This window comes from Carettochelys insculpta, chromosome 2, assembly GCF_033958435.1.
Source record: "Carettochelys insculpta isolate YL-2023 chromosome 2, ASM3395843v1, whole genome shotgun sequence".
NCBI classification, from domain to species: Eukaryota; Metazoa; Chordata; order Testudines; family Carettochelyidae; genus Carettochelys; species Carettochelys insculpta.
Genome location: NC_134138.1, coordinates 186,915,628 through 186,943,547, shown reverse-complemented (window position 1 = coordinate 186,943,547; position 27,920 = coordinate 186,915,628). Strand labels below are relative to the sequence as shown.

The following is a 27,920-nucleotide window of genomic DNA, read 5'->3' as shown; positions in this document are numbered from 1 at the left end:
ATTTAGGGGGGTTGCATTTTAGACAAAAGATTGTGTTTATAGGAATAAACATCCAGGAGGATTACTGTAACTGTTTATTTTAAAAAATTACATGTCTGTTTGCCAGTACATCTTTTTAAAAAGTACACTATGTATCAAACATTGATGATGTACTTCATTGTTAATCTCCTTTGAAAAGCTGTCCAAAAAGGAAAAATCATCCCAAAATTTATTGAATATGGCTAGATAGCCTCAAGATATTTAAGTTTCTCAGCTTCTTATATGAGCGGCTTAGTACTTCATGGCATAAGAAAAAACCACACACCATTTTAGTTGGTAATACTTTATCTGAATGGAATCCTTTTGGGAATGCCATAAACAGAAAACTCCAATGAGGATTTCTATAGTGTTTAAGACTATTAGGAAGACTCACTGTCAAATTAAATTTACCAGCAGATTAAATCTCATTTTTAAAATATTTTGGTTCTCTACATTTATACTTTGACAGCTCTTCAAAGGAATAATCATGCACACAACCTGCAAGCTTCTTGTCTCAGTGTAATGTACAACTAAAATTGAAACAAAACATGGAAGACCGGTATCTTTACATTTAATTCTTTAGAAAATAGAAGAACTTAAAAAAATTAGTAGTCCACTTGTGCTGAAAATATTCATATGCATGAGAAAGCCAAAAGGAAAATACACATTTTTGTACATCATGATCAAAAAGTTATTATAAGTCTTTTGAAATTGCACTGTATTTAAAACACCCCTTAGAATCAGCTCCCTCTTCTATGTACAGCTGCTAATGCTGCCTGGCACAGTTCCTCTTGAAACTAATTGCCAACCTGTGGAGGTCCTTCAGGGATGAGTGATGTGAAGAAGGTGGTGACGAAAGACCAAGCTGAAGCCATGAACCCAGGGTGCTGATCTGTACTGCCATCGTCACCTGTATCTTCTCCGCTCTCTTCATCAATTCCATCATCCATTAGACGCTCCTTTTAAAAGAGAAGTAGTCTAAATGGTTTGGTTGTTTTAATAAAGAGGCAGAAGCTATTAATGGAAATATTTTCCTACATGAAGTAACCTTTCTAACAAGGCAACTGCCTGTGAAGAATCTACTAGCATAACCACAAAATTAATTCAACAGTGGAAAAAATCTAACTAGCAATTCTCTATTAAATACTATAGACAAAGATGAGGGGCAGTATTGATCTGATTTTTCATAAGGCTTTAATGATTAAACATTTAAAATCAGGAAGCTTGTTTCCATTCTGTGCATTCCATGTATTAAGATTACTTTTTTGTAAAAAAGGGAAACATTTCCATCCTAATTCCTTCCCAACTCAAGCTGCATTTTGTACTAATGTTCAGCTACATATACAAATTATTTGAAGGAAAATGCATACAGCAAAAGAAAACATTCAAGTTGACATTCACCTACCATCTCCTCAAGATCAGGATTATTTACACGCTGTCCATCACGGTTCCCTTCTGCATTGTTATTGGCTGCCTGTTGTTGGCCTCCCTCTTGCCTAAAGGGGAACCATCCAGCCTGGTGTCTATTTAATAAAATGAACAATTAAAAGCTTTGTCTCTCTAAATTGTAAAGCTGCATATGAAATTATATCTATGTGCCCAAATCTCAATCAACTAACTTGCAGACAGAGCATGGATAATTCACTCTTCATCTGGGTGAGACTGTTGGGGAATACTGGATGGTGAGCACTATTTCTAAGTAACAGAACTAACTGAACAGACCCTCATTAACCTAAATATACAATAAAATGCCTCTTATGAGGAGCTTATATCTATGGCTTTTTAAGTCAGCACTGAAATTCTGCTCTGCTTAAGTTGGTTTTTTCCCCCCTCCACCCTTGAAACAAACAAAAAACCAACACAACTTTTTATATTAACAAGGATGATCATAGAAGAACAGCAAACAAGTATTTTGTTTCTGAGGCACTCAGTTTTGATGAGGTTTCTCACAGGCAATTTTAAATCATTATAATTAAGGTTACCCTTGGTGGGGAAAAACCTACAGAAAACTGAACTAACAACTGGAAGCACAATGATGTAGCAGAATCAAATATTTTAGTCATCACACTGTTTGACAGAATGGTATTTTAGACTTATGCTCATTTCTAAGTTTAATCCCTTTAAAATTACCTTTTGAAAGCAGCTAAGTATTTCTGCCATTTTCCACTTTCATCCAGATCATACTTAGTGCTTTTACCCAAGCTAGGATGGTATTTTTAAATAATTAAACCTCAGTGTCACTGTTAGAGAAATTCAGCAGCAGAAGGCAGTAACTGCTTTTAATAAGTGTGCACTGAAACACACTTTATTTCCCCTAATGCCTTTAGCATCCCTGTACAATGGAGTGTCTTCACACAGCAAAGTTACTGGGAGCATTTATTAAATATACCTGTACTTAATTCAAAATTGAGTTCAGATGTACTGTTTGCCTTTAAGATTCCTAATCTGTAATTGTATATAATTTAGATCAGTGCAAACATATGCCTTTGAAATCAACTGAACAAAATTCAATTCTTCCTTTGCTCACCTCTGAAGTTCCCTTTCCATAATTCTATGCTTTCCCTGAAACAATTGATAAGCTGACATCACCAAAACCTAAAAAGCAGCTTATTTTAGGTGTGATGCCCATGAACTCCTTGAGGGGAAGGAGAATGCAGAACTCAATCCTTTATTTTGAAACTACATCTGATTTTTCTGTTTCAAAGCCAAGTTTCTCCATCTGCCTCATTAAAGATCATCATCATTAGTTCTCCGAAGTTGGAATTCTATAAAGTGATCCAATGTCACACCTGTAAAAATTTGTAATGAGTCACACATTGCTAATCATTCTCCATGTATCTAAAATATAACTACTTGTAACTGAATACTGTTTTACTCACAAATAAACCAGTAGCATGGCTCCCATCACCATGACAAACCGACTGAAGGAAGAATAAAAGTATACAATGCTGAGAAGAATCGCTGCTCTGGAGAATGTGTACATCCAGTCTAACCAGTCTCGATTGAAGTCCTCCTCATTCATTACTGGACCTCCTTGTGCATTCATTTGAACATTCTGGTTTACAGGCCTGTCCTCCTGTGCTGCTACATTTGGCACTGCTGGGGGCTCATTTGCAGGAACACGCTCTGAGTTCACAGGCTGCAAGACTTCTGATTCGACTGGCTCAGTGCTGGATGTCACCTGGGCTGAAACTGCAGCTTGACTGAAATTTAAAAACACAGTTTCTGAAATGCCAGCTTTACATCAGAAATAATATTTAAACCCAAGCTTCCTTCCAGCTCTTTTGTACAGAGAAAAGCCAGCTGAGGCATCTAGGAAACTAGACATCTTAACTACAGTATGAAAATAACACACATCAACTTCGTAGGTATTGTGTTATATACAGATGTGGCAGCTGCCAATCATCTTTCCCCTCCTCCATTTTTGCAGTACGTTTAGTTACATGTAAGCAAAAACTCCCAAAAATTAATTCAACTAAATTCTCTCTTACACCAGAAAAGATGCACAGGGTCAGTTTAAGTAAAACATCAAAGTTTGGACAATAACAGCTCCTGCACCTCCAGAAAGCTCCTGCAACCCCTCTCACCCAGACTCCCACTCTCACCCACTTCCTGCACACTCCCTCACACCCCAATTCCACACTCATGTCCCCACCCCTCCCAGACCCTGCACCCCAAGCCGTCCTGTACCCCCCCCATACCACACTCCTGCCCAACTTCTGCCCACACCTGCACCTCCCTCTCACTCAAAGCCCCCAATTCCAAGCCCGTTCCCAAACCTTCTCCCTCCCACCCATATCCCAAACCCATTTCCTGGCAACCCCCACCCACAATGTACTAGCCCCAGCCACCCCCGCCCCCATCATCATCTCTGGGGCTAGGGTGCAAGAGCAAACAAGGGAATGTCGTTTTTGTGTCGGGAACCACATCAGCAAAGGTTTCCCACCCACTCCCCACTTCTTACTTGTGTGGCCCTATATTGATTTTTCTGTGGGTCCATCATCCCCAATCCAAAAAACGCTCCCCACCCCTGGATTAGCATAACATGTGGCACTACCTCTCACTCAGCAACTGTCTGCTACCTTGGTGCTCGCTCCCAGCCCCACTGCCAACTGAGTGAGGTGTGAAAGAGGAGAAAAATTTACTTCTAGCACCAAAATTTGGATGCAGCATGATGCCATTTAACAAGGCTACTTCCCACGCTTTTTGGCATTTAACGTGGCATGGAAGATTTTTTTCTCTGGTCTTGCTAAACCAGACTTGAAAATAATTCTTTTTAATTTGAGCCTTTTACTAGCTAGTCCCACCTTGCTGGGCAGTACAGATGAGACTGAGGTTTGTTATGTTTGTCTCTCAACAATTCCAACGGTGAATGTTAACATTGTTATGTTCAAACAAACAGAAGAATTCCACACTCAATCATAAAACATTTTTAGAAGCAGGTTAAAAAGGAATTTTTCATTGAATGTCCAAATTCAGCTACATGTAAAAGAGAAAAAACACAGAGATGCAAGACAGAGAAATTTCATTCACACAGATAGCAACCAGCTAGTACTTTATGCCACGTCAATCAATCACACAAGGTGCACTAAGCGGATACATGAAACAACTTACTATTGCATGTAGTACTGACGCGCATACATTTGCTGCCACCATATGAGCTGTAATGGGCTGAACGCAGGGTACATTGGAAATCCGGCAGAAACACCTTGACCTGGAAACTGGTTGCCTACATTGCTATAGGGAATTAAAAGCAAAAACACTCACTCAAGCTATGGCTATTAATACTTTCAAATACACTTATTCTAAAATATAAATTGCACTGAGCACTTCTTTATTCACATGCTTCAGTTGAGACAATGCAACATCAATAAAACTGTGAAGATATCCTTAGTATAAATACCTGATCCATCACAAACGGTACTACTGTGCAAAATGAAGCACTCTTTGTCAGAGATAAAATGTCATCACAAATCCTCATTTGAATGAGCCAACATTTTTATTCCAAAATGTATTTGTTGCATTTAGAAGATCTATCATTAAACTAGGTCTGACCAATGAGTCTGTGGCAACGGATCATTGTTAATGATTTCATTATTAGAAACTGAAACTTCTCAAATCAGAGCTGCTGATCAAACATATTGTACGTATGACAGGGAATGACATCTGTACTAGAAGACTTCACAAGTTGAGAACCTACTACATGTTAAATCTCCCTAGTCTGGCACCCTCTGGTCCAGCATTTCAAATAGCTGGATATTTGTGGGAGGGACCAAGTCTCCTGCGCACCATCATCATCTCACCTGTGGCCAGAGCCCCAGGGGGCAGCAGAGAGGCTGGTGGCTGGGACAAGCATTAGAGCTCCATGGCCATGGTTGACCTCTTGTGGTTCAGGAAATTCTCTAGTTCAGCCCTAGTGAACCATCAGTGTTAAAGGCCAGAAAGGACCATCACATCATATATCCTGAGTTCCTACAGACTACAGGCTACAAACACCACATGCACACTAAGCCCAAACAAAAACTAAAATAAGGTCAAAGCATTACAGCCCATAGAAGACAAACGTTACATGCCACAGGCAGGAAACAGGAGGGTAACTGAAATGCATAAATATTTAAGGCCCCTGTAATGGCAGTGAATTGATCAAAATTTACTTTTAAACTCTATTGCAACTTCCTCCTTGGAAGCAAGGAAAAGTATCACTGTTCACAACCAAAGAAGTAGCAGGAACTGACTGAGTACAGAATGCAAGCTACCCTCTCACCCGCAGAGAGGCCCCTTCACACCTTGGTTGCAAGACACCGGAAGAACACTGGGGGTTATCTTACTCTGACATTGCTATGCAGTCAGTTTTGCTGATTTAAAAAAAAAAATCTTCCTTGCATGTGAATTTAATGTATGGAAAAGGTTCCCTGGGAAACAAACAAACAATCTCCTACTTGGAAAATAAAAACTTAAAATCATTTTATACCTTGCAGTGCACACAGTATGTTTTGGGAAGATTCCCAATTCTTCCTAAAAAAAAGACTCGGGGGTTTCTTTTTGCATATTCCAATGGATTTTTCATGACAGTACTAAGCAATAAATTTTTTAAAAGTTTAGTCATACTGCAGTTATCAACAGCAACAAATATACAGTGGCTACCATTCTGTCCTGGGTAGATCACTGACTAGGAAAGTGCTCCCAAGAGATCCCACTAGTCCACCAGGAATTCAGATAGTCAAGAAAAGCCAAATGAGAGGAAGGGAAGAGTGCAAGATGCTGAAACCAATCTTCTTCCCTGACTTGAGAAGGCAGATATCTGGGTGAACTCATTTGCTGCCAATCTGAGCACGTTAACAAAATTCCATCACCTTACTGAGTTCCTTATGTAATTAGCTGTTATACATAGTGAGCAACAAAAGGCAAATACTGTGTATATATTAGAAACAGATACAAATATTCTCATTAACCAAATGATAGACAACATTCAGCACAAAAATGAAAACAGCTTTTGTGTTTCGTGATAAATTCCAAAAATGGAGCTAACAGGCTTTCTGAGGCCCTCATCCTATGAGAGCAGCAGCAGCAATTTGTTAAAATGGCTTAGCAAATTGGTACTTTTTTTTTTTTTTTAAAACAGCTGTCATCTTGAGTCTGAACACTTAAGATTTCATAAGAATAAATTAAATGTTTACCTTTATGAACACAAACATTAAAAATGTGAAACTTGTTTCCACTAAGCCTGCAAACAAACTCTTTCTGAAGTGTAAACTATCAATATTTTTGAAGAAGTTTTTCATCACCACTGAAGAGCCAAAAGAGATTATCATATTATGAAAATGAACAGAGTGGTGGTCTCCTTTAAAAATCTCAAGCAGGGAAACAAACAAGCAGTCATGTAGCACTTTAAAGACTAACAAAATAATTATTTATAAATTAATTAGTTAGTCTTTAAAGTGCTACATGACTGCTTTTTTGTTTTGACACAACACAGACTAACACGGCTCTCTCTCTGTCACTATTAAAGCAGGAAAGTTTGCTTCTTTTTTGGGCAGAGGGGGAAGTGAATTTGGGAATTAATTTCTCTATCCCCTGTGAACACAGCGCAGTGCTATCACCTTGAGATGATCTGTAGGAGCTAATAAGGCCTATTGTTCACATTTGGTATACTTTAATTGTGCTCAACTCTCCAGTTACAAGCTCCGAAGTTACTCTAGAAAAGTATTCCTTTTTTCTGAGCTCATGCACGTTCCAAGAAACCAAGCTTGTTTACAGTTGCTTAATTTTTTCCCCCCTCTCCCACAGTCATGCTGCTTGGAAGTGATGTTTGGAATGTGTGACTATTTCATATATTATCTTAAAACCTGTGACACTGGCTTCAAAAAAGTAACTCTGGAAAGGAAGGAACAGAAAAAGTTGGTCACAGTCAAGCCAAAACTATGACAGACTTTAATAAAGTGGTGTCCTATGCAATTCCTGCCTCTCTCCCAACAAAACAATTTGCATTCTCTGTTACTGAAAACTGGAGACTAAATTTTCTGAGACAAAATGCACCTTTGTAAATAATGTGAAACTGAATTTTCTCATTTATCACTTTGTGAAACCTTGACTAAGGAGAAGCACTCTGTGGTGTTAACATGGCAGGCTATATTTGATTTACTTGGAAAAATTCAGCAGATGCTACTAGGAAAATAAGTTTGCAGCCAACACATTTGAAAGATATCAACAGGGGCAATGCTTAAAACTCACTGAAATACAATGCATAACAGAATGGAAAAACAATATTAACTAAAATGGGGAAAGTCCCTTTTACTCCCAAGTAAAGAATTGGTGCATTCTCTCTGGAAAGGGAGAGGGGTGGGGAAATGAGCAGCTTCCACTGCCCTCTACTCAATGGAAGGGAGAAGAGACAGGAGAACAGAAGAGACAGGGAAACAGAACAGTGCAGGACTTTGGAAGCAGCAGAGGGGCAGGAAAACAGCAGAACAAACTGGAACTGCTTCTGCTATTCCCACAGCAGAGGAAAAGCAAGCAGAACAGAAGCAGCCAGAGAAAACTGGAGACGTTAAGTCAGGGAGCGCTGTCTTGTCCAACAGTAACTGCAGCCTCACATGCTTCCTAAAAAACAAGTAGCCCAATATTTAAAATGTCTGAAGGTGAGAAGAGAGCCTAGAATTTATTAATTTTGAGGGACTCCAAGTTTAAATGTTGAATGTAAAGGAAGAAACTTGAAATGCACTAAATGAGCTGTGCATGGGAATAAGGTTTTGGAGCAGATATTTTTCCTGGGGAGAATAAGAATAATCCAAAGAAAAAAAAGTGGAATTGTCCATTTACTGGTGAAGGAATGAATATGTGGCATTAGGCACATTTTTAGTGGAGAAATGGGACAGACGGTCTAGCAGCTAGAGTGAAAATTATCTTAGGATAAGCATCAAGTATTCTGCAAGTTCTCATTTAACTCTTATTCAAAGCAGGGTATCTATTTAAGAATGACTTTGGAAGGTGAATTATTGTTTTGCAAATACCCATTTTCTTCCCAATATTTCATTTTGTTTGAAGTGACTGGTGAACAGCAATGGTTGTCCCAGAGGTAAGATGGCTGTTTTGTGGAAACTGCTGATTTATGGTACAGCAACTCAACTGACTGCTGTATTCGGTATCACTACAAATGGAACAGAGCATTCTTCTGACTTCATTTAACTATTTGCACATGCAAATGTGTGCCTAAATTTATTTGGCAATGTGACTCTGTGACCAGGATCCCAGTGAAATTAGCTGAGGTTGCTCAATTAGGGTCAAACTGCACAGGATGAGCCAATACTGGCAACTATTTCAATATTAAGATTCACCACATCAGGGCAAAACATTTCCTATGATACTTTACTAGCCAGCAGCACAGTCATCTTAAAACAATACAGCATATACAGTCCGCCAGGCACCCAAGTCAAAGTGAAATAAGATCTTCAGTGATCTTTACCTATTCTCATCTACCTACCCAAAAGGACTGACCACATATCAAATACTTTCAGATTTTACCCCAATATACACTTATAGCCAATTAACTGAATATTTATTTAAAAAGAGTATTCATTAAAATATTCTATATATACACACACACACACATACAGTGTCTTAGACTCTGCTTTCTCCGGAAAAGAGGGGCTATGGGCTGCAAATTAACTTAAGTCATTAAGAGGATCCTTAAGAAGACTGCTGACTATTCAAAGACAGCAGATACAATTGGCCCTGACAGAATGATCAGTCAGCAATTAGTGAGGCTACTACCCAACAATCCACAATTAATATTTGTTTTTTTTCGAAACTATGGATCAATGACACTGTTCCCATTAAATTACTCTTCAGAGAAAACTTCAAATAAAGCCAACTGTAGAAGTTGATTGACCCCCGTAGCAATGCCTCTACATGTAATATATCAAGCCTACTTTTCTATGAGAATGCATTACAAGTCACCTGGACTTTGGCATAGGCCTTTAGTGTCAGTCTGCAGGTGCAAGGGACAAGTGGTCCAGTTCATCGTTTATTTAGATTGCACACTGATGAACTGTTATGCCCTGAAGGACACATTCATGTGAAAAGCTAGAGTTATCCAAATGTCCTGCAGCCACCTATTCCTTCCTCACGCATAAAAATGTAGAAGACAACTCCCTGTATATGATGAACATACCACATGTTCCTTGAGGAGAAATTACTCTACACTCAGCAGTTTCCCTGATAGTCAGCTAGCCTCACCCAGTTTCTTCAAAGGCAAGTGCCACTATTTACCCAAAGAATAAATATTCACAGGGCAACAAAATACTTAAATCTTGCTACCATATTAGAAGACAGATTTTCTTCCTAGCAGAACCTGAAGACAGTATGTTAGGTCACATAGCATACCAGTACAAGACATCCTCTTCTGGGATACCCACAAATTACTTCTACAGTTCAATTCAGAGGCATTAAAAAAAAAATAGAGTCAACATTGTTCTTGCAAAGAAATAAGGATAAGACCCCCCTGATTAAAATATAAACAATGAGGGGACTAAAACATTAGCCGATACTCAGTGGATTTCTTAGCTTGTGTTTCAACCACAGACTGAGATAGCACACACATCACCCATAGTAAGGGAGCAACAGAAAAAGCTAAGGAAATAGTACAGAAGGCAGCACTGATAATGCTCACTCTCAAACAAACTATCAAAGAAGATACACAAAGACTGATTTCAGGAATTCTGAAAATCATTATATTACTATTCATTCCATCACAGACTATGGAGTAACCATAATTTCAACTAAAACCCTAAAAAATAAAAAGGAGTAGCTACAGCAAAATTTACATTTCTAAACAGCACTATGCCACAATGTTGAGAAGTATTTCAAATTCACTTACCCTTGCATTAAATATGGGAACTGGTGACTTTGTGCAGGATTGCTTTGTGCTTGTGGAAGGTTACGATGCCTCATTCCATCTGAGCTAGAATTTATAGATGTAGATGAAGATTCCTGGCTTGCGGGTGACGGAGTTGTTGATCCAGAATGTTCTGAATTCTTAAAATAGAATAATTTACTATTTTCATCACACTTACAGGAGGAATTCTATATTTCTATAATTGCATTACAGGCACACTCTTTAGTGTGCCATCTGAAGTCTCATCAATTGCATAGGGTGTACATATGTAACAAGCAAACTTTTCCATTTTAAAAAGGACCCAGTGTTGGGCCAGATTTTCCTAACACACATGCAACTGCCTATCCAGTCAGAAGCAGGAAGTCAGGTTTTTAAAAATGCTCAGCATCTAACAGTTCCCACAGAAAAAAATCTTAATGAGAGATATTGGGTAATGAGCTCTCTTCATATAAAAGTCGGGCTTATAATAATCAGTACTTAATTATTCTAACCAAATGTTTAACAGTGAAAGGAGATACTAATGGCCATCACTAACAGAAGTACCTGTCAGAATGTCTCATTGTTCTCTAAAACAATTGCACTACCCAGTTTTTCAGGTCATGCCTGTTCTTTAAGTTCCCTCTGCTGGACACAACTGTAGCAGCAAAAGGGCACAATGTGGAGCTGCCATTCTTTGGAGCCAGCGCCTCAGGCCAGAAGCTTTCCAGCATGGCTGCATCAACTCAAGCCCTTCCCTGTCTCTTCAGTGCAGCTTTCTGCACCTCCAGTCCAAGGGTATGCCAATGAGCCCTGGTACCTTCCTATGGAGTGAGGCCAGGTGTGGTACAGCTGCACCAGACAGGCTGCTGAAATGGTGTGCTGGCTCCTGAGAGTAGCAGCTTGGTGCTCTGCTGCTTCTGCCACTATAATTCCAAGGAGAGCCCTGTGGATACCAATTGAAATCACAGCCATGGATATAAATTTGTACTGGCACAGGGCTTCCTCTCTGGAAGGCCAAGGTCGGTAAAAGGAGGACCGACCTTGGCCTTCCAGAGAGGTAAGAATAAAGGAGACAGCTGTCTTTTGCAAAAGTGCAAATAGTCAATAAAGAGGTGATATGTGCTTATGTACCAACTCACCCTACATGGCCTTCTAAAAGAGTCTTATTCCCATCTAAGAGGAGGCGGCATGAAGCTCATAGCGAAGGAAAAGACTCATTAGAACCCGCTTAATTACTATTTATCACAGCCAAAAACAGTGACGAAATTTCCCACTTTTAGGCTCCAGCGAAGGACTTAAAAAAAAATTACACAGCAATTTTGAAGTTGCAAATTTTGTCTTTTAATAAAGACTAGGGTTCTATTTTATTAAAATGTTAATATTGGAAAACCTGCCCTTGAATACCCAAGTTTAATTGTACCAAATAGTTTCCATCTGGTTGATTTTTTTTAACTCAATGTTGTACCCTCATTATATTACTTTTTAAAACTTGGATTATAAAACAATGGGAAATGCTGACAAAAAAAATCACCATGCTCCAATGAGAGCCTCCACTCCACATCTCAGAATAACTCACTGAGCTGCTGCTGGATGTTGATGCTCCATGACTGACAGACCTGGTGCTTAGTTTTGGAGAACTTGGGGGGGTCCGTGAAGTACATACTAGATGAACCATATGATATTCATCTTGCTAAAATTAGAAAAATGGAAGAGTTTAAGCAACAGTATTTGAAAAATGTCTAGGCTAAATGGGATTGAAAACCTACTTTCAAAGTAAACACTTAATAATAAGGTAGCATAAGTAGCCATACAAGTCTAGAACTTCAGCCCACTATGACAAAATTTTACCTTTGAGGAAAGTATTTTTTTAAACCAACTCACTCTATTAATATGCACAACAGTATATGGTCTATGTAAGTTTTGCTTATCCCAGCCTCTAGAACTGCAGCATTGTACACCGGACTAGAAAATAGGACATCACATTGTCTCTAGTTTTGTCGCTAATGGTAAATAGCTTTACCAAGTCACTTACTGTTCTGTGACTTAATTTTCCCATTCATTTAATGAAAAATATGTTTTCAAGTGTTTACAGGCTTTGTGATGTGTGAATGGGTATTAAGTATAATTATCGTAGACAAACAAACACTCAATATTTGGATAGCATTGTTGAAAGCAATATACAAATCATATTATGGCCCAGAGGAGGTGCACAAAGTAACTCTACTTTATTTGGGGAATCTGAGGAAAATAGTGAGTGTGACTTGCCAAAAACCACGTCACATACAAGACCTGCCACAATTCTCAAGTTATGTGCAGGGTAGCCAAAGTGCAAATAAAACATGTACTTATTACAATAGTTAGCAGGATAAGTTTAGAAGTATTTAATTTTTTTAGACAAGGCTAAGGCTTAGAACACTAATCCTAAATAGATTTATTTCTTCAAAACAAGTAAACAAAACGTCTGTTTTTACTCCACATTCCATTCCTGCTAATGTTTTATAATCAAACTGATGCTAAACCCCAAACACACACCACTTCCCCTTTAGAGAGGCAGGGAGGGCGAGTGTCTTTTACTGGACCAACTTCTGTTCACTTGCAAGAAACTTTCAACCTTACACAAAGCTATTTTTGACATGTAGGAGAGTTGTGTATAAGCTCAAAAGCTTGTCTCTCTCATCAACAGAAGTTGGTCCCATGAAAGCTATCACCTCACCCACCTTATCTTTTTAATATCCTAGGTCTGACACAGCTACACCACCACTGCATATCACCAGTCTAGTCAGCTCTATTCCTAGCCCCAGGTATCTGGCCTGCTTCCAATGCTATTCAGATTTGGAATATTCAAGGAGCAGTGGCATTTAACCACTTTAAAAGTAAATCTCCACACTGACTGACTGGTTCCTCAAATATAGTTGCATTTTACAGAATGCTTGAGGTTATACAATGTTCTTTCAAGCTCAGTAACAGAATGGTGCAGTCCAATAACACTGCCATCACGTCTGTTATGTTTATGCACAGAAGTACACAGGTTCAGTGCACCTGCTCAAGAAGTTCCTAAACATCTGAACAGGTGTGTTAAGTGCTATTCCAATCAACTGATAGCACTTCACAGCAGAGGAAAATTTCAACAGTCAGTCAAATTCTTAGGTGATACCAGAACAGATGGCTAGTCAAACAAAGTACTGAAAACCATGAGCTAAAAATTTTTTCTTCAAAAAAATCTCAAAATTGATGGTATAAAGATTTTTGGGAAGGTGGATATGGTGAGGGAAAAAAAACAACCTCTTCCTTTCCCTCCTCCCGCTTGCATTACAACCCTTTCCTAATCAGACTAAAGAATTGGTTTAATTCGGCATGACTTCAGAAGAGAGTTGGGGGGCATCTTTAAGTAAAAGAAATGGATATACAGCAGTTGAAGATAAGCTACAAAAATGTTTGTAAACATCAGAGGTGCACAGGTTACACAGACTATTTCTATGCCCTTGTCCTCCAGTAGATAAGCATGGCTTGAATATGCCTATCAAAGGCAGACTTTAGAAGCAGGCCAACTGATCTGTTTAATGCAAAGATTCATGACCCATGGAGCTACAGTAGCTCTTCAGTGCATGGAAATAACTTCTTTCAACTGATTCAAACCTTTAGTTGTTAACAGTCTGCTATCACAAAAACAAGTTTTATGCACCATATAAATGCAAAATATTCCATGACACAAGAAAAAAGGTGTAACAGAAGAAACATACAAACATAGTTCTACATACACTTATCCACTAACCCTAGTCATAATCTAAATTAAGTTTGGTGCTCTACGATCAGATATAAGAGAAATATGTATTTCAAAGTTACCTTAAACAGGAAAGCTGTGGCCACCCTAGCAGCCTCCTTTCAGGGGAGACATGGTAATGAGGGATTTCAGCAGATGCTAATGAGACACTGCCATGAATATGCAGCCCCTCATTAGCATAATGATGGCCACGCACGATTCCGAAGTGCCGCTTTCAAAATGCATGCCACCCATGTAGCCAGAGGCTTTTCAAAAGGACCCCCTTATTTCAAAAACCTGTTCTTCCTATTTGGGAAGGTGTGCATTTCGAAAGTGGCATGTTCAAATTGTGCTTGGCTGCCATTATGCTAATGAGGCGCTGCATATTCATGGCAGTGCCTCATTAGCATCTGCCGAAATCCCTCATCACCATGCCCCTCCTTTCGGAGGGGGCTAGTGTGGCCACAGCCGAAAAAAACAACGTGAACCTGAGAATTGCTTAGAAGTTGTTGATAAAAACTGGATGGAAAAATTGTTATTTTACAATAGAACAACCATGGTATCATACCTCCAATATTCTAGGATTTCTGTGCCCAGTCTACACCAGGGCTCATCCATCTCATCTTCATATAATCTGACGTCACTGATTAAAAGGTTTAACAATTGAACACTCATTTGACTGGCTTTTTTTAAAACCAGCTTCAAACTGACTGAGTTGATCTTCTATAGTATTTTCATAGCATTATCAGTAGAGTACGGGATTTTATGATGAGGTAAGTATTATTCCTATTTGCCAGATACAGATTTATTTTTTAAACATGAGGCATATTCTTTCAAACTACAAGAATAGATAGATATAGTACATTGATTTCAGTACTTTAAAGATTTCTAGTCAAATAAGTTACTTCATGCTCACTGATGCTCGGGTACTAGATATTGAATGGTCTACATGTTTTTATTACAACAGTACATTTCTTTATCCATCTAAAATAACTTCAGGTGAAATCTTCACTGCCTTCTATGCATTCTAACCTTACAAATGAGGCTAAACTAAATGCATTATTTCTACCAAAGGCGAAATCCAGAAATTCTACTCAGAGTTCCCAATACAAAATAATCTCTCCAGCACATCACTTTGCTCTGTGAACTAATCCTACAATATTCTCATTTACTCAAGTTCCTCCTGCCTGGCGGTACTGAGCGAGGCTATTCTCTCCAGGGCAAGAGCTTCACGATTTCTATGATTAGATACTAGGCACATTAGTTTTATTTTCCTCTAAGGTCTGAATTCAAATGCAGTTTAGCCAGACAAAACTAAAATGAAACTAAGTCAATCTGTAACGTGAATTTATAGAAAAAAGTGCATAAACCAATTTAGTACTATCAAGCCGTCAAAAACAAAAACATAGCCAGCACCACTTAAAAATGTTTAAGGTTAAAACCCGGATTGGAGTCAGGATAGCACACAGACAGACTTATGTAAAAGGCGCAGATGCATATTTCTATGTACAAATAGCCATGCAGTACCACCAATTTAAAAAAAGAACTACCATTTTTCTCCAAAATTTCCATGCACTGATAAAAACATGACCCTATAAATACAACAGTTTTCAAATACAAAACTCAGCATTGGTAGTGAATGTATACAGTAGTCATGCTTCAAAGCTGCTACAATCAAAGCATGTGTCATCCAACAGTGAAGTAACCCTTTGGGACAGCTGTCAAACTGTCACTCTATTCCTCACACTAGTAGCTGAAAATGAATGCAAAATATTCTACCCTGTCCCACCAATGGCGAACCTCTCTGTCCTTCAGAAAAACCTCTACTTCTGCAGACAGACACGAACTTGCAAATTAGTCTTCCTAAACACATTAAGAAGAGATGTCTAATAAGATTCTTAATATCAGAATGAAAAACTGGAAGTTAATGCAAAATTAGAGTCCTATTTCCCCACACAATGGCTTTGCTTAAAATATCATATGGTGTTGATGTAAAGCTTACTTTTCTGAGAATATCTTTCAGTTGCAGATGATCAGGAAGCAGTCTGCCAGAATACACCAGTCTCTGATCCTGTGTAGACTATGAGATGGGACAAAGAGAGGAATTTAGCTTTTTCCAGCTGTACACATTTACAGCTGGAAACAACATTTGTAAATAAAGTCCCTTGCAAATTCCCACCATCTGCTGTTAGTCTGCAAAATATATTTTAGCAGCTTTGTAATTTCAACTGTTATGGAAAATTGCTGTTAGTGCATAACAAAAGTTATCCTAGCTAGAGATGGCACAAGTCAATTTCCAACAATCCACTTCAAGGTCATATCATGCTCATTAATGCCCATAACTTAAGCATATCTGAAAATTCCTTTTTTCCCAAAACATGGAGTTCCAACACACTTCTTTTCCTCCCTCCTTCCCAAAAAGGAAATCAAAATGAGGATAAAAGGAAGTCGGTTGGCAAGGAAAGACCACACAATGTTTCATATACTGTAACTACTAGTAATTCTCACCACACATTTCCCATATATAACTAAAATAGTGCTTTTAAAAAGTAATATGGTAAGTCTTTACTCATACTCCTTTACCACTTTCACTGTTTTTAGATACCAAGAATTTTCCACAAAGTCTGCATTTACAGGAGAAACAGTGGGAGGAGGCTGAACTGCAAAACCGTATAACTTTGTTGACAAAGTAGCCCTAAAAAGCAGATGTCTTCAAAATTTAGTTTACCCTTTCCTCTGCTCTCAGCCTTCAAATTTATTAAAATATCAAGCTCTTGCTTCCCTTACTTCACTGAATGATCACTGATTTTTGGGGGGGATGTGAATAACATTATCAGACAATGCCATATAAACTGAACTCCGGCTACCATTCTTCCCATGTGAGGGTAAAGCAGGGATGTCAAATCCCATTTAATGAATTAACCAGTTAAAAGCTAAGATTAATTTATTCAACTGTGTGGGACAGAAGCTAATGGGAAGGGGTCCCCCAGCAGTCCCACCCAGGGCCACTGTGAATGGGAGCTGCTCCAGTCACACTGGAGCAAGCCAACCCTCAGCAGCCCAGCGGCTGCTCCAGCCCCTACCAGCTAGCCATAACCAATAGGCCTCACCTGTTTAGTCGCTAACACCCCTAGGGTGAAGGAAGAACAATTTGACATTCACACTATAGCAGGAAAGTATACGTTGGAGACCAAGTTACACTATTGCAGTACTCAGTGCGTCTCTGGCATCAAACACATCAGACACAAAGACATACCCTTCAGTCTTACCTTTGTTGAATTAATTACTAAATCATGCCACAGCCTTACTTTCACTTACAAAGGAAAAATCCAAATAGTTTTAGAAGTTTCAGGGTCCCATTACATCCCTGAACAGCTTTTTTGTAATTTAGATGGACCTTGAAACCTTATCTACTCTGGGGACTTTAAAACACTTCCCACCTCTGCCAGCTTCATATAACAAGCACAAGCAACATCAAAAATCCTGGGGAAGTGTACACAGAGTGGCTGCAAGGGCTACATTGGCACCCTCCCTAATGGGCCAAGTGCAGGGCCACAGACACCCTCCTCATCCTACATGCTCTACCCTTTCTCCATTCTGCCCCCTACCCTGACTGCTGGCTCCCTCCCCCACCAGCCTGGCCAGGGATTACGTGGGGCAGTAGGAGTGTAGCAGACAGCAGCAGCAGGCCTCAGAGGTCCTCTCTGCTTCCATACTCATCTCACTGCACTCCATCAGGTCCTCTCATCCTGAGCCCCACTTCTCCAATGGGGTGGAGGGTTGCTGGGCCTTGCAGTTGTGGTTTCAGGACAAGTGGGAGAGGGTGGGAGGTGTTCAGGACAAGCATAGAAGGGATGAGGTACAGGGGGATCATTAAGGTGAGCGAGGGAGCAGGGGCTAAACAAACCGGGGTGGCCATGTCCCAGAGGTCCTAGCCATGACAATGGCCCTGGTCCAGGCCCCAGTGGCAAGTAAGGTAACCTGGCCTCAACACACACACTGTACCCTATTCCCAATCCTTGCCCTGCCTCCTCGATCTCCCTACCTCAACACCCTGCGCTAAGCCCCTCATGCACACTGATGCATTGCTCTGGGCCCCTCACGTTTTAATGCTTACCTCTGAATCCTTGGCATCCCCAGCACTCTACCCTAACTTCTACACCCCACACATTACACTCCCTGCCCTGAGCCCCTCGTGCTCACCAGCCCTGATTCCTGCACTTCCATGTGCCCAGGACCCTGGCCTAACTACTGCAATCCCCCCAAACACTCTAATCCCACACACTGAGTACGTCATATACCCCACCCCTGACCCCTGTACTCACATCTCCAGCTCACTGCCTTCAGCCTCCCATGCTCCATCCTATCATTTTTTCTGAGTATTTCTAATTGACTCAGATTTGTTCAGATACTTAAAGCTGAGCTATGTGTGGATAATATGCACTTTGGTGTGTTCAATGGCTTGAGTTGTTCGAAAGGATGACAATACAGGCACACCAAGAGTACTGCTCACTTTCTTTTTATCCGATTTCTTACTAAAACACATCATGACTCCTTGTTAATTAGCCCTTATTTTCATATTTTCTCACACACCTATGGACTTTTTTTTTTGAACTATTATATATACATATATATATATATACATATATATATCTATAGTTAGGGTTTTTTGTTCATACTGGTGGTGCACATCTACATGCTACCTCGCCACTGGTGTTGCACATAAAAAATGTTAATCTGCCTAAAAGAAAATTCAACCCATGCAAGAGTGGAAATCTTAGAGAGAACACTGCTTCCCTGCCCTGCATGCTGTCAGGAGAGCCCCGGTGCATGTGCAGGGCTGAGGGCAGCTAAGGGAGCCCTGCATTGCAGCCAGAAACCTGGCACTCATGATAGGCAGCAGGGGCTCCAGTGCACATGGGCATGAACACCAGAAGCAGGGACTTTGCAGGACAGGGCCAGATGGAGAGCCAGGGGTAGGGGGAGAAGAGCATTTGAATTTGCCACGTTTCAGTTACACTGAATGTCCCCTTTTCCTTGATTCCTAATGACAACTGGCAATACACATTTAGCTTCCCTACAGCATGAATTATTTTACACACTTTTATCATGTCCTCTCTTTTTCGCTTCCTTTACAAGGTACACAATCACAGTCTTTTTCAATCCTCACAAGGCATAGTTTTTAAATGCCCCTAATTATTTTTTGACTTGCATCCCATTCAAATCCCTCTTATTTTTCAGTATTTTTATGGACAGGTTTAAAAAAGCCTGGACATAATTAGAGATGAGTGCAAGCAACCCATGATTGCTATAATGCATATTGAATGGGAAAAAAAATGGAAAGTGGCATCATAGGGTTTTTGTTTGAATTTAGATTTATTGGTGACAATCAAGCCTTTATTCCATTGTTTATCTTCCAACAGCAGTCATGACAGAAAGTTTGATAAAAATTGTGGCTATGTACCACATATTGTCAGTTTCTTTACATCACCTATAGGTTATGTAACTAAACCATAACAATAGTATTAAGGGACTTATAGGTAGGGCAACTGTATTGCCTTGTCCCAAATATGGAACATGGAAGTATGGGGGGAGGGGCAGCTCCTCCAAGCTCCAGGAAGGAGGTGGCAGCCACCCACCCTCCCCAAGTCCCAGGCTGTGGCAGCCCCCAGCACTCCCAAGAACCCAAGGAAGCAGGGATCGGGCAACTGTGGTGCTTTCCCCCCACCCCCAGCCATCCCTAAGCCCCAGGGAAGCAGCAGGGACAGGGCAGTCACCCATGCTCCCACCGCTTCCCTGAGCCCTGGGGAAGGAGCAAATAGGCTAACCCACGGGCTCCCTGGTCTCCGGCCAGCAGCTGCGCTGCTGCTGGCAGCAAATACAGGACAATACAGGACTATGGCTTATCATTTAGTTACATCACCTATAGGTGATGTAAAGAAACTGACAATATGTAGTACATAGCCACAATTTTTTTTTTTAATAAAACTTTCTATCATGACTGCTGTTGGAAGACTGCCAATGGAATAAAGGTTTCATTGTCACCAATAAGTGGGGATGCCTTTTTGCCAAAAATGGGACGGATGATAACCCTACCTATAAGCAAAACTACACATTTCTTTCTAAAGTCAGGCTCAGTTCTTCTGCACTACTTTTCTTATTATAGTTGACTGGCCTCTTCACGAAGAGGCAGCCTAGTAGAGCTGTCTTATGTTCCATATTTGAGGAATGCTTTCTCAGAGAAATGGAATTTGCACAGCATCGCAAACACAGCAGTTTTTAATCATTGTGATTTCCACTGGTCATTGAGAATCCCTAAAACTTCTACAGGAGAGACCTTTTGCCTTATAGCTCCAGCCATGGCACTGCAAGAGAAAAGACAGTTGGGGTGGGGGGGCAGGGGGAAATGGATCTCAATTTGCACTGAAAGCCTTCAATATTGGTTCAGGGTGTGTGGGAGTGGGGAAGAATCCCTTAAAATGGATAGGAATCCAATACAAAGTTGCTTTTTGGTTTTTTTCCCCCCCTACAGGGTAATCTCCCACATGGTCTAATACAGACACCCTGCTTTGGTAACTTTATATAGAAAATTCTAATACATGAAAGATTGATTAACATCATCTAGTTATCAACTGACTGCTCAAAATATATGTAATTAGACAATAATTCTCTGGCATAATCCTTAAAATATGCTGATTCTTGAGAGTGAAGTACCTAGAATATTTCTTATTTAGTTAAAATCCAATAAATCCCTTTGCACAAATCTAAACATGTAACTGGGACTCCAAATAAGCTTATGCCAGTAGAAACATTTATATCTTCAGAATATGACGACTATTTGATAATCTGAAGTCTCTAGTTCAGTAATTCCTAGCGTGGTTTATGCTGTTCCAGTCTTGTTTCAAAAGATATGCAACTATTTTTGCAGAGTTTACTTTACTAACAAAAGTAATATCTGGAGCACTATTGCAGAGTTCACTTTCTCAATGCAACTTTCTACTTTAGTGAATAAGTAACCTATTACAAAACCATTTCTGCACTGTACATTATTTATGGCTAACAATAAAGCCAATTCTGAGGATAGCATCTCTACTGAATTTAGTAATGGACTGAGGGCTAAAAGAAATTTCTGTTTCTTGATAAGCATCTCTCTTCAGAGGATAACAGAAAATTCATGTTGTGACACAAATATGGTTTCTTCTGTCTTTTTCCACAGAATTAAGAAAAATTATTTAAGAGTAATTATTAAATAATCAACCTATTTTAAGATTTTCCCACAAGCTCAATTAATTTACTCCAAAAACAAAGGTAAATTCAATCAAAAATTGCATAATGTCCAGGTAAAGTTATTAAAGGCCATTCCTAAATAAAACACAAAAAGACAACTTTTGGATTTTTTCCATGAACCTCATAACCAACCTTTTTCATACACAACATACCAATATTCATAAATACAAAAGAATAGATTCATGCACTGGGTAAAGGTTTAAGCTTAGGATCTACCATACTAGAATAATCTTTTGAAAGCACAAATTAGTGTTCCCAAAGAAGTTACACTTATCTGTACATTTATTAGAGTAAGTTGTAATTCAAGTGACCTGTCTGTAAAACCTGCATAAGTTTAAATAGCTTTAAAATGTGTACACACAAATTAATTTAATCCTCACTTAAATCCAGTTAGCTTAATTCAGTTAATTAACAATGCTGTCTAGAATGATTATAACAATGGTTAACTGTTTTAAGAACACTTACATTAGCTATTTGCATTGATTTCAGTGGAGCCTTTTTTATAAACAATAAAAACTAGTATAGCTATTCTAATACAGACAAGGCCCGAGTTGCCAGAATTCTGCAATTTTTTACATCATACCTGGGTTACTGACAATCTCTTGCTTTTACCATCCCATTATGTTACAATCAGGAAAAGAATGCCCGAAAGTTAAAGTTAAAACAAATTAGAAATATTATATTAAAATTATGACATGCTGTACAACTTGACTGTGAATCAGCATTCATCAGTCTCATTGTTACTTTTGTAATAATTTAATAAATAAAATTCTTGCACTGGCTTCCTAAGCAAAGAAAAAAAATTAACATGCTGTAAATAAGTGAACGAACTGACTAGTGGTGTAACAAGGACCTACAACGGTCACAGAAAAAAGCTTTAAAAGTTTATAGGTAATCAACAAATGATGGCAATTGATTTCTCAGATCACTAACTAAAATTTAAAGAGGAAAATATTAGCCCTGTATTTAACATTTGTGACCCAGAGCATATCTCTTTGATCTTTTATTTCTAATTCTTTTTTAAAAATTAATACAGTCACTCAAGTCTGACAAAGAGTATCAAGTATTTTTCTTTCCAAAAATTTTAGTGCAGGTTGCACCTCCCTAGTCTGGCATGGTCAGGACTTCACGGAACCCAAACAAGAGCATTTGCTGGACTGGGAGAGATCCCCTGCCACAGCCCCAAATGCTGGCTTCAGCTTCCCCTACACCATCCCACTCCTTGCCCACCTGCTGTGGGACTGTGGCCTCAACTGCTGCAGAGCTACCACAGGGCTCTGTGGGGTTTCCACTAGCCCCGTGCCTGGAACTCCAGCCCCAGGTTCTGCGAGGCTGCAGCAGGGTTCCCACTGATCCTGCGCCTGGAACTCCAGCCCCATCCAGGGGCTCTGCAGGGCTGTAACAGGATTCCAGCTGGCCCCACACCTGGCACAGGGCTGCAGGCGGGTTCCAGTCCACCCCACATTTGGGGCTCTAGCCCCGGTTCAGGGCTTCCTGGGGCTGCAGGCGGGCTCTGGCCAGGCGGCGCTGCCACAGACTCCAGCCCCAATCCCATGCTTCTAGGCTTCAACAGGGGTCAAATGCCAAGGTGCTGGAAGGCTCCAATTCTGAGGTTCCGGGTGGTCTGGCCATGACTCCTTGCCAGTGTGGGCTTTCACAGCACTGGACTGCCCACCTCCTTGAAGCTGACAGACTGCCATTCCTCTCACAGCCCTGTCATCCAAGAGCATTTGTGGTCCTGATGGAGGATGGACATTGCCAACCAAGAGCAGCAGTTTTTAAGGTGTAACCTTGGGCGGAAATTTTTAAATTGAACATGAAAAATATTAATTTTCAAAAATCATTAGTAAATTAAATCCTCACAAGTCTACATACAACTAAGAGAAGTTTGCCGGTTTTACCAAACTTGCACAAGGAAAAAGCAGCCTGTAAAACCCAAATATTTTCCATGCTGTTGTATAGGAAAACAGAAAAATGAAAAAAAAAAAATTCCTTTAATCTGTGACCATTAACTGTAACCTAAAACATATGCAGTAAATCCCACTCCAACTGACACGTCAACTTGCTGAATTAGTAAGTAATAACTGTATGTGAGATACTATGAAATGCTCAACATAAAAAAGCAAACCATTAAATCAGTATTCTCCCCATCCTCTTCAACCCAGCATGGAAGTGTATTTAATAAATCAAATAAAATTAAAAGTATGTTCTATACTGTAGGTTGACCTAAATGTATCATTCCAGGGTGTTCAAAAAAAAAAAGTATGGGAGCTGTAACTAAGTTGACCTAAGCCACAGTGTAGACACTGCTACATTTACTGAAAAATTCTTCAAACAATCTAGCTGCCACATCTGGACGGAATGGACTTACTAGAGAAAGAAAAGTCCTTTCATCCCTGCGCTAAGGCCAGGTCTATGCTTAAAAGTTAGGTTGACATAACTACATAATTCAGGGCTGTGAAAATTTCACACCTGGAGCACTATCAGCAGGTCATCTTAACCTCAGGTAGCCTGTAAGTGGTCAGATGAATGGAAGGATTCTTCTGCCAACCTAGCTACTGTCCCTCAGAAAGGTGGATCACCAGAAAAAACTTCTTCCACAGATGTAGGAAGAGTCTATTAAACACAAGAATGATCGTACTGGGTCAGATCAAGGGTCTATCCAAGCCCAGTACAATAAACTCTTGTTTATCTGGTATTTAGTCAGCATTCTGTCCAGCCCCAGCCATTCCCTTCTTACTGTGGCAACCTCTGGCTCCTCTACTCTCCTGCCCAGTGCTCGCCACCTAAAGTGACTCCCAGAGCAGTGTGGTAGCCACCCACAGAGCAGCTTCCCATCCAGTGCCCACTGCCAGCACTGGCTCGACAACAGTGGTTCCCCGAGTGGCCACACAGCAGGCGACCCTGGCAGCAGCTCCATGCTGAGTGCCTGCCACAGGCATATGACCCCAGCAGCGGCTCCCTGACCAGCGACCACCTGTGCCAAGGCCTCCCCAATAGGCCACACAGCAACTGTCCCCAGAGTAGCTCCCCACCCAGTGCCCACAACAGGTCCCCTGTGGCACAGGGGTACCCAAGCACTGCTACCTGCTCCCTGCATCCTCACCTAAAAGGTAAAGGAGAGCAGTTGAGCAGGAGACAGTGCTTCTGTGGCTGGGAGATTAACTTTGTTACCTGGCATATTTAACTATCTGGCAGCCTCCTGGTCCTGGGGCTGCCAGATATGGAAGAGTTTACTGCTGACAGTGGCCAATGCCACGTGCCCCAGAGAGAGTGAACCAAACAGGTAATGATCAAGAGATCTCTCTCCTGCCATTCATCTCCAGCCGCTGACAAACAGAGGCTAGGGACACCATTCCCTACCCATTAATGGACCTAACCGCCGTGAACTTTCCTAGCTCTTTTATAAACCCTGTTATAGGCCTACTCTTCACAGTCTTCTCTGGCAAAGATTTCCACAGGTTGACTGTACGCTGTGTGAAGAACTTCCTTTTATTTGTTTTAAACCTGCTGCCCATTAATTTCATTTGGTGTCCTCTAGTTCTTATGTTATGGGAACCAGTAATTAATTTTTTCTTATTCTCTTTCTCCACACACTCGTGATTTTATACGCCTCTATCATATCCCCTGCCCCCCTCAGTCTCCACCCTTCTAAACTGAGAAGTCCCAGTCTCTAATCTCTCTTCAGATGGGACCCATTCCAAACCCCTAATCATTTTAGTTGCCTTTTTCTGAACCTTTTCTAATGACAACATATCTCTTCTTATATGAGGGGACCCCATCTGTACACATTCTTCAAGATGTGGGCATTGCATAGTTTTATACAAGGAGAACAAGATATTCTCAGTCTTATTCTCTATCCTTCTTTAATTATTCCTCACACCCTGCTTGCTTTTTTTGACTGCTGCTGCATATTGTGTGGATGTTTCAGAGAACTATCCAGGACAGCTCCAAAATCTCTTTCCTGATTAGTTGTAGCTAAATAGCCCCATTTTAGCATATGTATTACAACTCTAACTGTGCTATCTTAATGCTCCTAACATAGACAAAGCTAAAGTCACCTAGTAACCAGGGACCCACTGAGAAGGAATTTATTACTCAAAGAGTAAATGTTTGTCACTAATCTGCTCAGTCCCCTGAATAAAGTAATATTGCAATGCATGTAAATTCCGTTAGGGATACAATAGAGTAGTTTCCTTAAGACTAATTAGCAAATATTCCTGATAGCAATAGGCAGAGACTCTAAACTGGTACATGAATACTTATGTTAAGAAACTATTTTCTACTGATGAAATAAAGTAACAAAACAACAAAGGTATTTGTTCAGTTACTTTAAAATGGGCAGGCTCCTTTCATACATAATATAACAGAGATAAATTCACAAGTCTTAACCTAAGGGTATATGCTATTCCAGCAGAAGTAAGGGCAGCCTTATCAGTTACAATATAATCATGTTGTAATCAAAATAAAAATATCTACTCACCTGACAAAACAAACAGTTTTATTTTCCTTCCAGCTTTAATTCCTTTGAAAAGAGGAGCTACATATTTGCAAACTAAGTTACAGTTAATGCAAAATTCTACAATTAAACTTTCTGAAGAATCCTGATAAAACGGCTGACCCTTTTATTACATTAATTTCATGTTAGGTATTTCCAATACAAACTCATCCTTTATTTGATTATTTCCCCAGTATTACAGTAGCAAGCAGATGTGTCGATCAAGCCTAGACACCTTCCCCCATAGCGCTGATAAAAATAGAACTGCCTGTCCCTCAGACAGTTTGCAGTTCCATACAGTCTCAGATTTTTTAAAAGAAAGAAGGGATTATCAGAGCATCAAATTTGACCTCCTATATATAACCAGGTGTGAAGTTCACCCAGTTACCCAATACTGACTCCTTACTTTTCTTGCTAAAATATTCAGTCTTGATCAACAGAGATCAAGACTTGGAGAATCCACCACTTCCCTTCGTTGGTTTGTTCCCACATTTAGTCTTCCTCACTTAAAAAAAAAAAAAAAGTCTTATTTCTATTTTCAGTTTGACCTGTTCTTCTTATGCCTTTCTCCGCTAGAAAAAACAAGCCCTTCAGTATACTTTACTCCTCCCACCCACCCCTGGAAAAAAATTGGTAACTAGCGAAGTTCCAAGTTATTTCAATTTGGAAGTCACAAAATTTCATCAAAAGGCAGCAATAAAATATGTTTAAATGTTAGTAAAAATGGGAAATATTTCCAAACAACCATCATCCACTTTTGCCCCAAAAGTATTTGCAATTGTCTTCAGTGTTAGCAAAACTGATTTCTAAACCAAAGCTGAGAGAAGTGAAGTTTGGCCATTATGGTCCTTTTTAAGCATTGTCTTCACATAGTTCATGCATTCCTGCACACCATCACTTTCATATACCTTATGTGAACCTTAGTAGTGACCACTTCATATTTCATGAAATCCAGAGCCCTTGCCTTTAGACAACTTTAGTCAGAAGTATCTAGCATTCCAGACACCTCATATTTACCCAAGTTTAGTTACTTAGCCCATTATCGAAGCTATCAATACACAATATTTATCGAAGTAATTACACCACTGAAGCCAGCTATACTATACCCTGCTTAGGCCATGGCAAAAAGACGAAGATACTAATTATGATTCCTGGTTTCCCAAAACATAAAGACAACGCCAAACTTTACTTGGTTTGCCAGTCCTTCGGGGCTGGTATTTTTGCGTCTGTTCGTCACCAAGGCCAGGGGAGCCCTGATCACAGCCTGAAGAAGTCGGTGCAACAAAAAACCGGCAGATCCGGTCAAGCAGTATGTCCCTGGGGCGGCGGCTGCGCAGCGAGGCAGCCACTTACCGGCTTACTGGGGTAGACTTTGGAGAGGTGAGTTTTCAGCGTGCCCACGGTCCAATCCAGGAAACAGCTGATGGTCTGGTCGGTGTATTTCTGGTTGGGCGCTTTGATGATGAGGGTCACCGGGTGACCCACCAGGCTCTGATCCATGGTGCCGGCACGGACTCGCTCTCTCCCTGCGGGGCGAAGCTCCACGGCCGGGGCAGGAGGATCACTGTGCGGTGGCCGGTTTCACGGAGAGGCGTCGGCCGCCCATCGCTGCGGTCTGGGTGGGAGCCCCCCCGCTATGGCACAGGGCGGGGGGCAGTAGGCGGGACCCTTCCGCGCCACGCCAGGGCCCCACCCGCCTGCGGAGGGGAAGAGGGGCGAGTTAGGGGCGTCACACACCGACCCCGCCACGCCACAAGGGCCGCCCCCACCCGCTCCCGGCAGGGGCCACCGCCCCGTAACCCGGCGGAGGGGAGCCCCTGGGCAAGGCCTGGCTGGAACCAACAGCCGCCGAGCGAGGCCGGAGCCCACCACAAGCAACAGCGCCCAGGCCCGTCCGTACCGCACCCGGGAACCCGGCGGCAGCTGCTCAGCTCAGCCTGTCGCGCAGCCTCCCGCTGCCGTAAAATGGAGACCGGAAGTGGTTC

General features: G+C 40.7%; 1 protein-coding gene across 5 annotated transcripts; it reads right to left on the bottom strand.

The window, feature by feature from the left end:
• HERPUD2 (HERPUD family member 2) lies at positions 1-27,920 on the bottom strand. Of its 5 annotated transcripts, none has more exons than XM_074988103.1 (9): positions 27,836-27,920; positions 27,289-27,632; positions 16,153-16,230; positions 11,922-12,080; positions 10,394-10,551; positions 4,633-4,755; positions 2,898-3,221; positions 1,424-1,541; positions 1-977 (listed from the first exon to the last, which is right to left on the bottom strand). In XM_074988103.1, exons 2-9 carry the CDS (start codon positions 27,433-27,435, stop codon positions 816-818), a joined length of 1,269 nt encoding a protein of 422 aa, XP_074844204.1. In that variant the 5' UTR covers positions 27,436-27,632; positions 27,836-27,920; the 3' UTR covers positions 1-815. The 5 variants fall into 5 exon arrangements, with proteins under 5 accessions (XP_074844204.1, XP_074844206.1, XP_074844205.1 ...); XM_074988105.1 differs by having other exon boundaries at positions 27,841-27,911; XM_074988106.1 differs by having other exon boundaries at positions 11-977; positions 11,967-12,080.

Coding starts and splice junctions, on each gene's coding strand:
- HERPUD2 (XM_074988103.1), bottom strand. CDS start 27,435: ATGGATCAGAGCCTGGTGGGTCACCCGGTGACCCTCATCATCAAAGCG. Junction 4,756..10,393: donor TTCCCATATTTAATGCAAGG/GTAAGTGAATTT, acceptor AATTCCCTATAG/CAATGTAGGCAACCAGTTTC. Junction 3,222..4,632: donor CGTCAGTACTACATGCAATA/GTAAGTTGTTTC, acceptor TTTAAATTTCAG/TCAAGCTGCAGTTTCAGCCC.